Consider the following 16,408-nt stretch of genomic DNA (forward strand, 5'->3'; position numbering starts at 1 on the left):
TTTGTTGTTGTTGTGTAAATCTTCTCTTGGCTGTAGGTGGGGTCCAGGCAGCGCTGTCTCTGAAGATTAGTGCCGAGGCCAGCAATCCCCCCGGGAGCCTCACAACTGATTAAACCTGCAACTCCAAGACATCTATCCAAGACAACAGGTTCTGGGTAGGCTGCTGGTCACTACTGCTCTGGAGCATGTGCAGATTATTACAGATTGCAGCTGTTTCTGCTTTGAACTGAGAAAGATGGATACTGATGAAAAACGTATGCTACAACATCAAAGTTTTCTTGGATGTTCTCTTGTAATATGTTGCATGAGATATTGGTTTTGGTTTTTGGACCTGAGCATCGTAGGAATGAATTTTTCAGTCTTTCTCCCTCCTTAGATGGCATTAATCTGTCCTCCAGCTCTAATGTTAAAAATCTTGGTGTTATTTTTGATCAGGACACGTCTTTTATCCCCCACATTAAAAACGCTACTAGAACCTTCTTCCACCTGCGTAATATCACTAAAATTAGAAACATCTTCTCTAAAAACGCTGCAGAAAAACTGGTCCATGCATTTGTCACGTCTAGACTGGACTATTGCAATGGTTTATTATCTGGGTGTCCAAAAACGTCTTTAAAACGTCTTCAGTTGATCCAAAATGCTGCTGCCAGAGTCTTAACTGGAGTTAGTGGGAGAGATCGTATCTCTCCAGTTTTAGCTTCTCTCCACTGGCTCCCTGTCAAATCCTAACCTACAAAGCTCTCAACAACTTAGCTCCATCTTATATTTCAGATCTTATTGTTTCATATTTTCCTGACAGAGCACTTCACTCTCAGACTGCAGGTTTACTTGTGGTTCCTAGAGTTTGCAAAAGCAGAATGGGAGGAAGATCTTTCAGTTATGAGGCTCCTCTCTTGTGGAACCAACTTCCAGTTTCTGTCCATGAGGCCGGCACATGGTCCGGTTTTAAGACTTTCCTTTGAGGGTCGGCTTAGGTTTCCTGACCTATCCCTTAGTTTTGCTGCTATAGGTTTAGCGTACATTCACACCAGCCCTGTTTAGTCCGCTTTAATAAAAACTCTAGTCCGTTTGCCTAGAAAGTCCGGTTCGTTTGGGGAGGTGTGAATGTGCAATCGAACTCTGATGTGGACCAAAAAGGCAAACTCTGGTCCACCTAAGGTTGTTTTCACACCTGATAGTCCGGTAGACTCGGTTCGGGACCAATATTCATAGCATCTTGTTTACATTTGAGCTGGTTTGTGTGTATTCACACTGCACTGTGCAGTCGAGTCAACCTGTTGAACCAACCTGTTCCCCCGCTCGCCTGTGGGGGCGCTGCACCAAGAACTACTGAAAGAAACGACACAAAAACCTCTGAAGACACGTCTTCTTCTTCTTCTTCTGGAAATAAAAGCAAAAATGGAGTGGCGTCAAGTTTTATCGGTTTTAGGAGTTCTGTTTTGTCATTTTTCAACAATGGACTCAGCGTGAGCGGAAGATGAGGCAGAAGACCACGGAGAATGTTTTTCACACAAGGCGGCTGACGGCTCCGTATGAGGTAAGAGAAATGCACTTTTGTTTTGGTTGTATTTACCCAGAATACCCTGCGTTGTAGTCCACTTCCTGCTTTTGGAGCGGTCTCTGGTCTGCTTGCATTCACACTGCATTTGAACCGCATTCGAGTTCACTTCAACCCAACCGAGACCTCAGTTTTTAGGGTGCATTCACACCAGCCCTGTTGTCCCGAACTCTAGCCCGCTTGCCTAGGAAGTCCGATTCATCTAGGGAGGTGTGAACGCGCCATCGAACTCTTGTCACGGAACAAAAAAGCGAACTCTGGCCCGGTCTAAAACCTAGGTCTCGGTCCGGTAGAAGAAAACTCTAGCACAGTTCGAGTACAGTGTGAAAGCAAGCAGGAAGTGGAGTACAGCGTAGGACAATCGCACATTTCTCTTACCTCATAGGAGCCGTCTCAGCCGCCTTGTGTGAAAAACAACATTCTCCGTGGTCTTCTGCCTCATCTTCCGCTCACGCTGAGTCCATTGTTGGAAAAACGACTAAACAGAAAAACTAAAACCGCTAAAATTTGACACCACTTCGTTTTTATTTCCAGAAGAAGTGTCTTCTTCAGAGGTCTTTGTGTCGTTTCCTTTAGTAGTTCTTGGTGCAGCGCCACCACAGGCGAGGGGGGGGAACAGGTTGGCTCGAGTGACGTGTGAATGCAAACCGCACCAGTTGAAAATGTAACGAATGTTCTGAATATTGGTCCCCAAACGAACCGAGTCTACCGGACTGTCAGGTGTGAAAACGACCTTAGACTGCTGGAGAACAAACTGACTTCATTACATCAAACGAATAGTTGCATATGAAGTTTTAATCTGATACTTCTATCTTAATATATGATTCTCACCCTGCCATTGTGTATCTGTTCCTCTCAAACGCAGCCGGTCGAAGCAGATGGAGCTTGTCCTGAGCCTGGTTCTTCCTCATGGAGTTTCCACCGTCTTCTTCGTGCTCGCTCAAGATGAGAGTTCTGTGATGGAGTTAAACTCAAAGCCGTCTGCTCCTCAGATAAATAATGTTAAATTATTTTATATATGATTTATTTATGAGCGTCCTGAGAGGACGTCTGTTGTGACTTGGCGCTAAATAAATAAATAAATTGAATTTGTAGATGCATCATTGACTTTGTGTTCAAAAACTGAGAAGTCCCCAAAAAAAACCCCGTTTTGATCAAACCTCACATGCTCAAGGACGTGTTTTCATCAACTCTCAGCTACTACCACCAAACCTGTGTGTGTGTAGAACATTAAGCTCTGAACTGCGCTCGTCCTTTAATTTCTGTCCTTGCATCACCTCACTGACTTTGGTGTTTTTAACCTTTTATCTCTTCATCAACTTCACGGCTGTTTTTTTTTTCAACAAAAGTCAAAACAGGAAGTTGTATAACCATCGAACCCACTAAAGTCGCCGCAGGCGTTGAACGGGCTCCATAATAAACAGTTTACAGAACTATGAGCAGAATTATGGAGAGAAATGCAAAACAGTCAAGAGTCAGTTACAAAAATATTTATTCAAATCATATAAAAATAGTTTCTAACATAATTTACAATTCTAGTTTGAGTGAATGAAAAAAGACAATCCAAGCTGCGATCATGCAGCAGGTTCACACACACACACACGCACACACACGCACACACACACACACACACACACACACCATTCAGACGACAGCATGACGAAACCAGTTACCATCAGTAGACGTTAGATGTTTACATACATCAAGATGGAAGTGCTTTACGACTATTTACACTTTATTTACACAAACAAACAAAACGCACATCTTGCTCTTTAAAAAAAAAAAAAAAAACGATTCAAGCCATAAATATAAAAATAATCCCCCTTTGGTTTTCTCTTAAATAATCTGTGGGTCCTTCAGTGACTGAGGAATGAAATAGTATCAGCTCATAAGACAGCCCAAAATTCTCTCATAAATAAATAAATTAACTCTGCACAACAACAACAACAACGCTTTGCTTGTGAGAGCGGAGTCACAGCAACAATAAATATCTTTTACAGCTCTGTCCCCACTCCACTCTTAAGACCTGCGTGAGGCACGGCTCAACATTTAAAGAGCAGAGGATGTTCGGATCTCGGTACGATTTAGGTTTGCATTGCTGTGTGCGTTCAGGTCGACGGGTCTGTGTGTGCACGTGTCCGTGCACGGGAACAGAAGGAAGCAGAGGTTGTAGAGTAGAGGTGGATGCTGAAAGCAATTAGACCGAGGTAAGTCCAGTGTTTCTCGTTAATGATTTGCACGAGTCGCTGCCGGAGCGATGAGGTCGTCTGGTTGCTAATGACGTTGGAGTAGTGGTGATAGTAGTGGTTGTAAATGACACGGGCTTTACGGATCTAGGCCCACGAGAGGAAAGAACTGTCAACAAACAAAGTCTACAGAGCAGGAAACAAAAAGGTTGCTGCCTTTTTGACTTCACTAATTCAAGTATTTTCAGGTCCCCCCCCCGCCTTAACAGATCTCACAGAAGGCACTTTAAAAAAAATAATGAAGGCATCTCTTCACGAACGCCTCCGCTCTTTCCTCTGCTGTGACAACGAGCTCGAGGAAGAGAGCGTTACTGTCCACTTGCTGTACGGCCGGCTCACTCTGCAGGTGTCCATTCTCGCCCTCTTAGATGTTGGAGCACCCGCCGCCTGGATCGGAGTCCGGTGCTGCGGCACCGATCAGTGATTGATCGAGCAGCGGCGTGGAGAGGCTCTGATCAGCCAAGCTGAAACCACAAGGTGACCCTGCAGAACGTGCAGTTCTGTGCACGTACCTCTGCTTTTGGTCTATTACAGATCTTATTTTTTTTTTTTTGTAACAGCCTCTTTTTTTGAGTCAGTACAGTCCAGTTCGCCTCCATCATCGAGCCACAGCTATGGGGGTGGGCGTGAAGGCGGTGGGCTCGTGGCCGATGCTGTGCAGCCTGATCTCCGTAGTCGTTTTTTCAGTCTGCGCGGTACCGGTCTGTACCGTGGCTGGCACAACCGAGGAGGACGTGTTCTGCATCCACGAGTGGTTGATGATGTCCTCGAGGGACGGGCGGTCGGCAGGCCTCAGAGACAAACACCACTTAATCAGCTGCTGGCATTCTGGGAGGGGGAGGAAGGGAAACCAATTAGTCCTGAAGAACAACAGGGAACATAAACAATGCACACGCGTGGCAAACGGAGTGAGATTCAGTCCGAGCTTACCTGCAGAAATTCTCCTCCGGAAAAGAACTTGCGCCCTCGTGATCTCGTCGTCGTGCTCAAACGGGATGTCCCCACACACCATGTCGTACAGCAAGACGCCCAAGGACCACACGGTCGCCGAGCGCCCATGATAGCGGTGATATCTGATCCACTCCGGAGGACTGTACACTCTTGTGCCTGCAAGACAAAAACGGAGATTAGCCTTTAAAAGCTGAAAACGTCAGAAATAAAAAGAGCAGTCTTAACCGATACGCCAAATGTAAAGAACTAGAAAGAAAGAACTGCAGAAACTAAACAAAAACCACCAGCTGAGCCTGTTTGAAATCTTTTTATCTGGGCTCAGGCCAGTGCTGCGAGCGGTGGGGGAAGGAGGAGCAGACACGTGACTTTGTTTACAAACTTTGAGTTGTAGAAATACCATTACTCCCCAGTAGGGGGCGACAAATTCTAATCTAAGCCACAGAGTGGGGGTGACATAACCTCGGGGATTTCTATTACACAAGGTAATTTGGGTGAAAGGGTAAACAAGTAATAAGAATTGAACAAGACTGAATTAAGCTCACCATCAAAGTCGGTGTAGACGGTGTCTTTGAGCAGCGCCCCGGAGCCGAAGTCGATGAGCTTCATGTCTCCGGTGCGGAGGTCAATGAGGATGTTCTCGTCCTTGATGTCCCGGTGCACCACGCCGCAGCTGTGGCAGTGGCGCACGGCCTCCAGCACCTGGCGGAAGAAGCTCCGCGCCAGCTCCTCCGGCAGGGCGCCCTTCTCGGTGATGAAGTCGAACAGGTCCTTGACGTTCTCGGGCCTCTCCATGACGATGATGAAGCTGTCGGGCCGCTCGAACCAGTCCAGCATCTTGACGACGCCGCGGAAGCCCGTGCCCACTTTTTTCAGCAGCACGACCTCCATGGGAACCCGGGAGCCGCTGGGCTAATAAAATAAACACTCAAATCAGATTCTGAACGATTTAAGAGGTTTTACGTGAATAACGGCGGAAGAACAAAATGTCTCTTACCAGTTCTCCCCACTCCGTCACCCTGTCCTTGGCTACATGTTTGACAGCAACCTAGCGTAGCAGAAAATACACCGCCTTAGACAGGAAAATTAACTAAACATGTATTTTTTTTTTTTTAAATCTTCTAAAAAAGGTTAAGTCGTACAAATTAAAAGGGTACTAACCGGAGCTCCGTCGGAAGTCCTCGTGCCGGAGTAGACGGTGCCGAAGCCGCCGCTGCCCATCACGGCGCCGACCTGATAAAGCTTCTCGAACGGCTCCTTGTCCTTCACTGCAACAACAATTTAGAAAACCAGATAAACGCCTGATCAAAAATCCCTTCTTCGGCGCGGTTTTTGGAACGAATAGTATCGTGTAAAATACAAGCGAGCTCTTGTGGGAGCCACGTCCTCCCAGACAACACAGAGCCGGGGGAAGAAAAAAAAAAGGGCGTCTAACCTTGTTGAACTTGGAGCTGGATTTTCGCCGGCATATCTACGGCGGAGATGTGGGCCAGCTTCGACAGCAGCATTCCTTTAATCCACTAAAGCAGGTCAGCGAAGCGTCCTCCTCCACTGGCGTGTGATTTTTTTTTTTTTTTTATTCCCACAGCGTGACTCTCTCCCCGGTCTCACGGCTCGTAAAGTCCACGTTGGAGGAAGGACGAAAACACGGCAGGAACCCTTTCATCCAGAAAGAAAGAGACAATCCGTCCTTGCTGTGTTTCCAGGAAGCCAAAAGATGAGATCAAATCTCGAATCGGCGGTTCGTTGTGATTTCTTGAACGCAAAACAACCGCCGTTCCCGTAATATTTGTAAACAGACGAGTAAAACTAACAACGCGCGCGTAGCACAAAGAGGTAAACACACCAATGCTCCAGTCCAGACACCGGCTTCTGAAAACAGAAGCTGGGGGGTAGGACGGTTATATGGCTGTAGTAAGGGGGCGGTCGCGTAGCCGATGACGTCTGAGTCTTAGTCCGTCCTCTTCCGCCCTCTGCACCAATAGGAGCGCAGAAACGCATTCGAATCGCCCGTCAATCAAAGAATGAAAATAGACTGAAGCTCATAACCAGCCAGGCCAGACAGACGTGGCGGGAATCAAAACGCGCCAAAAAAAGGGAGGTTTACAATAAAGCATAATGATGAATTCACGTTGGGGGGGAAATGCAAATTCAACGCCAAGTGTGATGTAAAGGAGGCAGTGGCTAAAAAGGAAGACTATACAAATAAATACTTTTTTTTTTTTTAATTCTAGTTTATATTTAGTACCAGTTATATATTTAATAGATTTTGCAGCACTGTGAGATTTCTAAATATATTTTAAAAAAACGTGCTTGATATTATGAACTGATTATTATTATAGTCAAGAACTTCTGAACCATGAGAATACTGCACATATTATCAGAAGTATTTCCTGTTTTGGTTTAAGGTTTGGGCTTTATATTTCATACGCGCATAACAGAAGCAGCGTGTTGCTGTCAAAGTTGCGCTCAGACTTAAATAAAAATAGGACAAAACGTTTTGCACAAAGTGACATAATCATTTTAGATTCCATCTGTCTAAACAGCCCTCCAAAGCTGATCAGTTTCACATTAAACGCCGCACTTTCATGGCCCTGGTTTGATTGTGAGCTCCAGGTTTGCAGCTTTCTTTTTTTTAGGCCATGCCTGTGGACTGGCTGCGCATCAAAGCAGGGCAGGGGGGAGAAAAGGCGCATTCCGCTCATTCTTTCAAATTGGGTGGCCGTGTTTGCAGCTCGTCGCAGGATGTGGGAAACTAGAGATAAAAAGACTTCCATTTACCCCCTCCTTTCCACCCCCCTTCTCTCCTCTCTACTCCTCCTCTCTCCTCCCTCATTTTCCCGCGCACCGTATTGTTTGAATGGCATGCTCCTTCCCTCCTCTCCCAACCCCCTGCTTTAACTTACCTTTTGTTTTCCTTTGAATCTTCATGGAAAAGTTGCAAAATCGTCTTCATGATGATTCGTGGCGTTAGCAAACTGAACACAGCTTAATCTGAATGATATACATGAGGCATTATGGTAATTAACTGGGGGAAAAAAAAAGGTCAAATGCCCCTGCAGATATATTGACGTGCATTTCTGAAATGCAGGCATGCACTCAATGTAAACAAAGCACCTTTATCTGTTTGCTTGATGCACAAAAAATGCGAGCGCTATGAAACGCAAGTAGCATGGAGCATTTCTCGTGTGTCTGTAGGTCGTCGTGGTCTTCTGGAATGACAGTTGCAGAAGAGGACTGTTCATACTCGAGTTTGAAATGCCCTGGGCAAATTCCTGAAGGGTTTAAACTGAGGAGAATATTTAAATCAGACCCTTCTAAAGGAATGTGGCCTCATTCCTATAGAAAGTGAGGCAATAAGAGCGCAGGTTGGTGTGCAGTCAACACAACACACGTCATTTCTTTATGCAAGAATGTAAACATTAGCCACTGTTTTTGGTAAGTTAGACTATTTTATCTGCTGTTTGGGCACATTTGGTTTCAAGGAGCTTTTTCAAATTAGGCGTTCTTTGTTATTTTTAAAGATTTCAAAGATTTTTCCCTTCATTTCAATATGTAATCCGCGTCGCATGCGTTTGTGTCATTAAAGCTGCCGAGGTCTTGATTATTTTTAAACCTTTAAATCTCAACAGTCTTCAGCATGAGGTCCTGAGACAAAGAGGCTACTTGCTGTTTTTTGAATCCAGATTAAAATTTTGGATGATCTTCTTGAGAAGCTTTGACTCACTTAATCCCTGTCTTTTCTTTAATAACCCCCTAAAATTAAGTAGCTACTTGTTATTGTTCAACCTTGCGGGTTTGTCTGTGAAATAGATGCACTGCAGTGATTTTACAGAGAAAATGCACAAATCATTGTGCTATATTTGATGAACTTTCAAATGAACGTGTGCAATTAAAAAGGTACAAATAGCAAAGTATGAAAAAAAAAAGATGACCTTGATATATGAAATGGTGCCGATTGAAAGAGTTTACTTCGTCAGTTTTCCAGATCTATTGATATGCAGTTCTGGAACGTGGGTCCACAGTCCAGGAAAACAATGCAAACAACAACAAAAAATGCTGAAAACCACATGGAAATGATTAGGCTGTGTTGGCTAACACATATGGCACAACTGAACAAGCGTGGAAATGAAAGTTTTTTTTTTGTAATGTGTGTGAATCTGTTGCTAAACGTAAACTGAAAAGACTTGAGTATGACAGCTGCCAAGAATAAAAATTAGGGTCCAAGTAGTTTTTGCTAATGCAGCAGTGCTGAGCACAGCTAACCGAAAACTTAGATTTGCTAACCGCTAACAACATAAAAAAAAAAAAAAAAAAGCTTTGCCAATTCCAAACCGCTAAACAGGTTTAAAAAAATGAATTAGCGGAAGCTAACGCTAAAACGACTGACTCATTCTGCGTCACACGTCTTCGGCCCTGTTTGCACGGACACAGCCACTGTGCTTTTCGGTTGTTGATTCGAGGGGAAAAAAAAAATCCTCGTTTACACGGACGGCATTCGGTGTTTACATGGAACCACAGAAACTCCCTGAGTCCGCTGTGCTACGCCATGCTGGGTGTAGAATGTAAATATTTGTTTGGAGAGTGGAAAGCATGGCTAGCAGAAAAAGTTGTTGTGTACTCATGATGAGGTCAGTTTATTCATTCATTTGTTCAACCTTTATTTTTACAGGTTAAGGCTCCCACATAATCGTCCGGATCTCAGTCCGCACGGAAACTGTGCGCACCGTCCACAGACGGTTGAGACTTCATCGAGCGTACACCCTGATCGGCTGCAGCCCAGCTCCGCAGGCATGGGGCGTTTACCTTCGAGACAAATTGAGTTTGCCGATTGGTCATTTGCCGACACGCCTACTGGATTGATTGACAGGTCGCAACCCCCTCCCCCCCAAAAAAAAACAAAAAACAAAAAAAAAAACGAGCGGCCACAATGTTCTGTGTTTATATGTTAATAAAAAGTTCTTTAAAAAAAACAGGGAGCACTGGCCCTGCAGCCCACACATCAGACCAGCCCACCGAGAAATCTCCAGACCCTCCCACAGCCACACCAGGTCTGCTTTTAATTCGCTCGTGACAAATTCCTTCATTTCTCACAATTTCAGTCATGGCGTCAACGGATGAGGAGGAAGAGACCGCTTGCCTCTTGGCAAAAACAAAAGAAAAGGCCAATAAACCAGACCAGGGACGAAGAAGGGAAATTTAATACATTGGTGTCGCACACAAAACAGTCCGTCACCGGGCAGCTTATTGCGCGATACTGAGTACGCATACACGGTTGCAAAAATTGAGCTTTGCACGGACATGCTCTGCGGGCGTCCACTGCTAGTCTAATCCGGTACGCGTGGACCTCCACAGACTGAGGTCCCGAGTCTGTGAGAGCCTTAAGTCTCATTGAGCCTCGAAGACTCATTTACAAGAGAGACCTGTAAATTATTGCTTAATCAGTCTTTATACTCCAGCACCATTGTTGTTGATAGAAATATGCCGACTGGGGAAATGTACACCTGTAGCGCACATGTGCGACTTACTTGCAGAGCATTTCACATCTCCGTGGGGGGTTCCCCTGAAAATCTCCAGTCTGAGACCTGGATTCAGACACCTTCAGTTTCAGAGAGAATGAGGGCTGTTGTGTCATGAACAGCGGAATCGAAGGGGTTTCACTCACAAAACACATCGTGTCAACGGTTCCTTTGTCTCCTTCCAGCTGTATCGACCAATCACAGCTTGTCACATGTACAGGTAGTCAGCCAAGAGCGGGCTCAACGGACACTTCGAGACAAACCCACAACAGACACGAGCGAGCTTGTGAATTTTGTTAGCAGGCTTTAACGTTGATTAAACCTAATTTAGCAGAAACTAATTCCACTAACGGTTTCCAAAGTTTGCGAAAATGCTGTTCCACTGCTAGCGGATTAGCAAAACTGTGCCCACCACTGTGGACCAGTAAGTTTAACATTTTTAATTTTTTTCCAACTCCACTGCTAACAAACTTCACTCAACAAATAGCGCAACAAGTGGTAGTTTTGTTTGTCACTTTTAAATTAGGGACATAATTAGTCGTTCATATGGGGGAGTGATGGCGCAGAGGTTAGAGAAGGTGGGCCCGTGAGCGGAAGATCGCTGGTTCATCTCCCCGGACCGACGACATCAAATGTGGGTGGGAAAGGTGAAACACCCATGCCTGCCAACACTCTGGGCCCTTGAGCAAGGCCCTTAACCCCCACCACCTGCTCCCCTGGGCACCCATGGCTGTGGCAGCTCGGTGGTCTGTGGTTGCGTCAGGAAGGGTATCCGGTGTAAAATCCCTTGCCAAGTCTTCGTGGTTCGCTGTGGTGACCCCTGACGAAGGCAGCAGCTGTACGAGGAGAAATAAAAATTAGTCATTGATATAATTCAAATATATTTTGCATATTAATATTATTACCTTATGAATTTAAACTACAGTTTGTTGTTTGGACCGGTTTTGCAACGAGGAGCTTTTAAAAGTGAGGTATTTTCGGTGCAGTCCAGAGAGTGCTTTGAGTTCATGTTCAGTCAGGGTTGTTGAGGAGGTGCGTGAAAACCGAGTGCTCCGAAGCAACGGGAGTGACGTCGAAACGCCACCGGTGAGCACATCTTTTGCAGGCTGCAGATACGCCTGCCTGCACGATCAGCAGGGCTCAAATGACGACCATCCAACCCCGTCTGTCAGAGGGACATATTATTAGTTTACGACCAGCTGCTCGCACCAATATCTGGAAGTCTCAGGTTCCCCTGAGGACCGAGCGGCAGGTTCTTACAGTAAAGCAGGACTTCCCACTTTTTACAGTCAGCAAACGGATCCACCGAGCCCGGTGCAGAAATTCTCATCAGCTGAAATTATTAGCAATTTTTTTTCATCAGTGTCCAACGTGCTCAGCATGTTGACATTTAAAAAGCCATAAAGGAGCACAGTATAAAAAAAAACAAACCAGTGTGTCGGTTGATAAATTGATTTGCATACGCAATAACCAGGTTCCTACGAATGACTTCCTTTTTCTAAAGAAAAAGAAACCACGCAGAGGACTATTTCACAACACGCAAGTATCTTTACGAGAAAATACACACTTCAGTACGTGCCTGGAATTGCACTTTTTTTGTCACGGCGACAGTAATAAAAGTAATAAAAATATTAATCTGTAGACGTTGCATTTATTTGTATTTGATCCTAAAGTGATTTGTTTGCCAGAATTCAATTTTAATATTCAAGTGCATGAAGGAGAACTTTCATTTTGCTTTGTTGTTAAAAAAAACAACCTTTGTGGGTACATAAAAAGTCCACTTCAGTTAAATTTTATTACTGTAAACGTTTGCAAAAATATGTAAGTATGAGGACGTAAAGTGAAGAAGCCCATAAAGTTTCTTATCTCCCTGACCTTTTCATTCATCTTTGGCCTGGTACTCCACCCTCGCCCTTCATCAGGATATTACGATACTTCCTATGTAACATATTAACTAGTCCTCTGAAGATGTGATTCAAACCTTTTAGTCCTCCCTCTCTGTTTTACTCAGAGGGGTGAATGGTCATGCCACTTGTCTGCGCCTGAAACACTGGTTTGTCCACATCTTGATCCATGAAGCTGCAAAACTCACTCACTGCCACGCCAGGAAACAGAAACAATGACGTCACAGAATAGAGAATAAAAAGGAAAAGGTTAGAAATGTTCCTCCAGGGTAGGTTAATTACCAGCCAAACCAAATTCAGACTTACAAAACTTGTTTTTTTGATTCAGAAATTACATGAAAATGTTACTTGTAATAAAAATCTATGCTTTTGCACAACAGTTTGTCTTGTTTTTAAGATGTGTTGAAGCTGCTGAACGTATCGGTCCGTCTGATCGTCAGTAAACTCGGACATCTCTACGTTCTCGCGTTCAGAATTGAAGTCAAAATGTCAGTTCTTCTGGGTGCTGCCATGTTAATTGTTTTTAAGCCAGACTATGCACATGGGGAATGTTGGGCTGCACCCTCGGAACGAAACTTTTATTTTTTAAATTTTAACACACAGCAGCAAATAATAACTACAAAAGTAAACAACAGTCAGTACCTGAACATTTTTTTAAACAGCCAAAACATATTTTTTATTGTTTAGTTAAAGAAAACAAACAAACATTTGTTTACATGGAGGGGCGGGACTTAAAATTACACTTCCAACAATACAACAGGCAAAATAAATAAATAAACAAATAAAAGATACACACAACAAACAGAAACAAATCTACAAGTATGCTTGTTTTGAAATATCCTTCTGTATGATTGTTATCTTTATTTGTACCATGTGTTGATCTGGACCCGTGTTATATTTTCAGTTCATTTGTTTACATGTTTTTATTTTATTTTTTATTGTCGTTTTTTTTTTTTTTTTTTTAACATTAGATTTCAAAATTTAAGTCCAACGTTTTTATACTTAAACATTCATTTTAGTTTGACTCCAATTTATGTTTTTATTAAAGTGACAAAATATTTTTAATGAATTAATCATTACTAATTATCACAATTATAAGAATACTATTAATCATTAGAGTTACTAATTAATTTATTAGGTGTCAAGTACACAATTTTTAAAAATGCAAGGGAAAAGTAACAACAACTATATTTTACAATGAAATTTACATCAATATAAAGATATCGTTAAGCACCCACACCTGCCTCCACTCTCATGAGCTCCACTCTGTGCCCTTGAGCAAGGCACTCAACCCCCACCATCTGCTCCTCTGGGCGCCCTATGGCAGCTCTCTGCTCCACACAGAGGGCTGTGGTTGTGTCAGGAAGGACATCCGGTGTAAAATCAATCGCCAAGTCTTCGTGCGAGTTAATTCTCGGCGTCGACCCCTGAAGGAGGGAGCAGCCGAAAGAAGAAGAAGAAGAAGATGCTTGTTTTGGCACTTCGTATATCAGGAGATTTACAGTTATTCATGTTTGAACAGTTTATCAGGAAAAAAACAAAAGCACTCAACATGCTGATGAGAACTCCCTTTGACAGACAGTCCCAGCTCATCACTCATAAACTGGAGACCAAAGATCTGAATTCTGACCCAAAATAAGACGAATACTAAGAAAGGTCCCAGCGGACGAGGACACCGTGTGGACGCCCCATACAGGCAGTGTGACAGGTGCTGGTGACAGCCCAGCATTCTGCAGGTGTGATGGGCAGTTTTGCTGCGGAAATAGTCTGAATGAAGCAAGATGCTTCGTGGTGTCTGTGGGCGTCTCGTCAGACTGACAAAGATTACCACATAATTGGAGGGTGGTCGTAAAGCCGCCCTGCAGCTCAGCAGGAAGAGCAGCCTGGCCTCCCTCAGACAAACAAAGCCTGCCCGTGTCATTTACGTTGATGGGTTTGCCAGACAAAGAGGCCTACGGGGTCATCGTTTTGTACCACTTAAGATTTGACAGTAAGGAATTTATTGACCAAGGCCTGGTTGGGTGAGAAACCTCCGCTTCAACACCAAACGTCTTCTCGCTCGTCGTTACCGCTGTCAGCTTGCTCAGACCGGATTTTATTACTTAAAAATGTGTGATGCGAGCGCTGCGGCTGTCCTCTGTGAGCTCACAGGTCAGGGAAGTCAAGACCACATCCCCCCCCCCCCTTGCTCTGACGCTTGAATCCACACAAATAAACAAACACAGAAACAGTATCTGTCAGGCTTCTGGATCAGCTGCCGCCGCTTGAACTCTCTCTGCGAGCCGACGTGTGCGTCTGGGATGAAGATGGGGTGTCCATTAGGGAAGGCAAATTGTTCTTAGGGGTCACTTAAAGAAAGAAGGGACTTGCTGTGAGGTGGGTAACCTCTGGTGTGGCCTGACCTCTCCTCAGGTAACCCCTCGCCTCCCCCCTCCTCTCTTCAGGACCTGAGAGGTCTTGACCGACAGGGCCATGAGAAAAGCCTCCAATAGACATCAAACAGGGGTCTTTGTGGGAAAGCTCCACAGAAGGTTTGCAGTATACCCTAAAGGTCATCACAGGTCAACTTTCATGTCAGCACAGGCCCGGTTCAGGGTCAGAGGTTATTGGCATACCTGTGTAGCGCCACTCAGACTGTTCCTCTGAGGAATTATCCCCACTTGTCTCAATTAGGCATGTGATCACCACAGAGACCATATAAGGCTTGTTTTGTTGCCATTGTTGTGTTTGTTAAAGACAAGTGGGTATAATTTGAGTAAAGTAAGGCGGGAAGGCTGTGAAAGGTTTCAACAATGAGCCGGTTGTCGGCTTCAGACTTCATCATGTTGGGGGTTAGATCATAGGAAACAACACTTCCTAGTTTATCCTGGGAATTCCTTCTGGATAATGACAGTGTTGAGAGAGGGGATTATCTGGCATCCCATGAAAGCAAAAACAAAAAACATAATCATCTTAGCGCTGCGCTGTTTGACTGCGAGCAAGTTTTGAACGGGCATTTATTTGGGCTTTATTGTTGAGCACAGCGACAAAAGCATGTTTTTGAGCTTCAGTGGCATTTATCTAACCACGCTGCGGCAAATAGGAAGGAAGAATGGCCGACAGTGCAAAACAGGTTCCTGGGCATGGAGATGTAAAAGCCCCCATATTTGTCAACTCATGTTGGTTTGATCATGTTGTGTCTAACATCAGCTTCACCTGATTTTGACTAAATACATCATATCCCTTCTAAGCGTCCTTATCAAGCACAAACATGACAATAACTCAGTCAGTTTTATAGATTTTGAGCTGAGATTTGGTGTGGTAGTAGCTGAGAGTCATTCCTGATACATATTCTGAGCTCAACACTTTGCCATTAAACAATTTTGTCAACTCAGTCTCATATCTATATCTCATGAACCTCTGATCAGATTTTAACGAAACTTTAAGATAGATACATAGATAGATAGATAGACAAACATAAACTAATTAACGTTTGCCAAATGACCTTAGAAAACATCAAAATGGTTAGAAGTTAATCATTTTACAGATACTGAGCTAACATTAGATGTGGTAGTAGCTGTGAGTCATTCCGACACATACTCTGAGTGCAACACCTTGTGATTTTCAGTTCCATCTCACGTAACATGGTTTAGGTTTTACCTCAATCTCTTTATTTTCTCATAATATTCTTGCACTTTAAAGTTCTGGCATGAAAGTTGTCGGGGATGTACTTCTTCGAGAGATGCAGGGCCTTGTTTAAACCCTTTTCAACATGCATTTGCCCCATTTGATTTATAGAATTATTGCAGCTGCTGCAGTCGTTATTACCACCAAGCTGCTGACCGGACCTGCTAACGCTGCTAACAAGATCCCTCATCTGCCTACACATGCGGTACGGACCCACTCAGTTCTGCGGGGAAACCTGGGATGTTCTCCGTCTGTCGGACCCTGTTCTGGACTGTGGTCTATGAGGGCAGCTGCTGCGGTCGTTATTACCATCAAGCTGCTGACCGGACCTAGTAGCAAGACCTGCTAAGCTGCTAACAAGAACACACCGCTAACAGAACAGAACCATGATGTTGAAAGAACCTTACTGCTAACTGAATCACACTGTAGATGTTTTTCTTTTTCACTGTTGGCGCCTTGTTCATTAGTATTTTAGTAGTATTTTTTATTATGTTGTGTGTTAGTAGTATTTTTTAATGTGTTTTAGTATGTTAGTAGTATTTTTTATGTTTTTCTTAGTATGTTAGT

The 16,408-nt window shown here is 44.0% G+C and overlaps 1 protein-coding gene across 1 annotated transcript; it reads right to left on the reverse strand.

Moving 5' to 3' along the window:
* Positions 1 to 3,330: 3,330 nt before the first annotated feature.
* On the reverse strand, positions 3,331 to 6,620 carry pim1 (Pim-1 proto-oncogene, serine/threonine kinase). The gene is made up of 6 exons (XM_037684402.1): positions 6,188 to 6,620; positions 5,914 to 6,020; positions 5,750 to 5,800; positions 5,298 to 5,664; positions 4,735 to 4,911; positions 3,331 to 4,632 (listed from the first exon to the last, which is right to left on the reverse strand). Exons 1-6 carry the CDS (start codon positions 6,258 to 6,260, stop codon positions 4,403 to 4,405), a joined length of 1,005 nt encoding a protein of 334 aa, XP_037540330.1. The 5' UTR covers positions 6,261 to 6,620; the 3' UTR covers positions 3,331 to 4,402.
* Between the last annotated feature and the right edge of the window lie 9,788 nt (positions 6,621 to 16,408).

Source organism: Nematolebias whitei, chromosome 11, assembly GCF_014905685.2.
Source record: "Nematolebias whitei isolate Nwh7 chromosome 11, NemWhi1, whole genome shotgun sequence".
Classification (NCBI taxonomy): domain Eukaryota; kingdom Metazoa; phylum Chordata; class Actinopteri; order Cyprinodontiformes; family Rivulidae; genus Nematolebias; species Nematolebias whitei.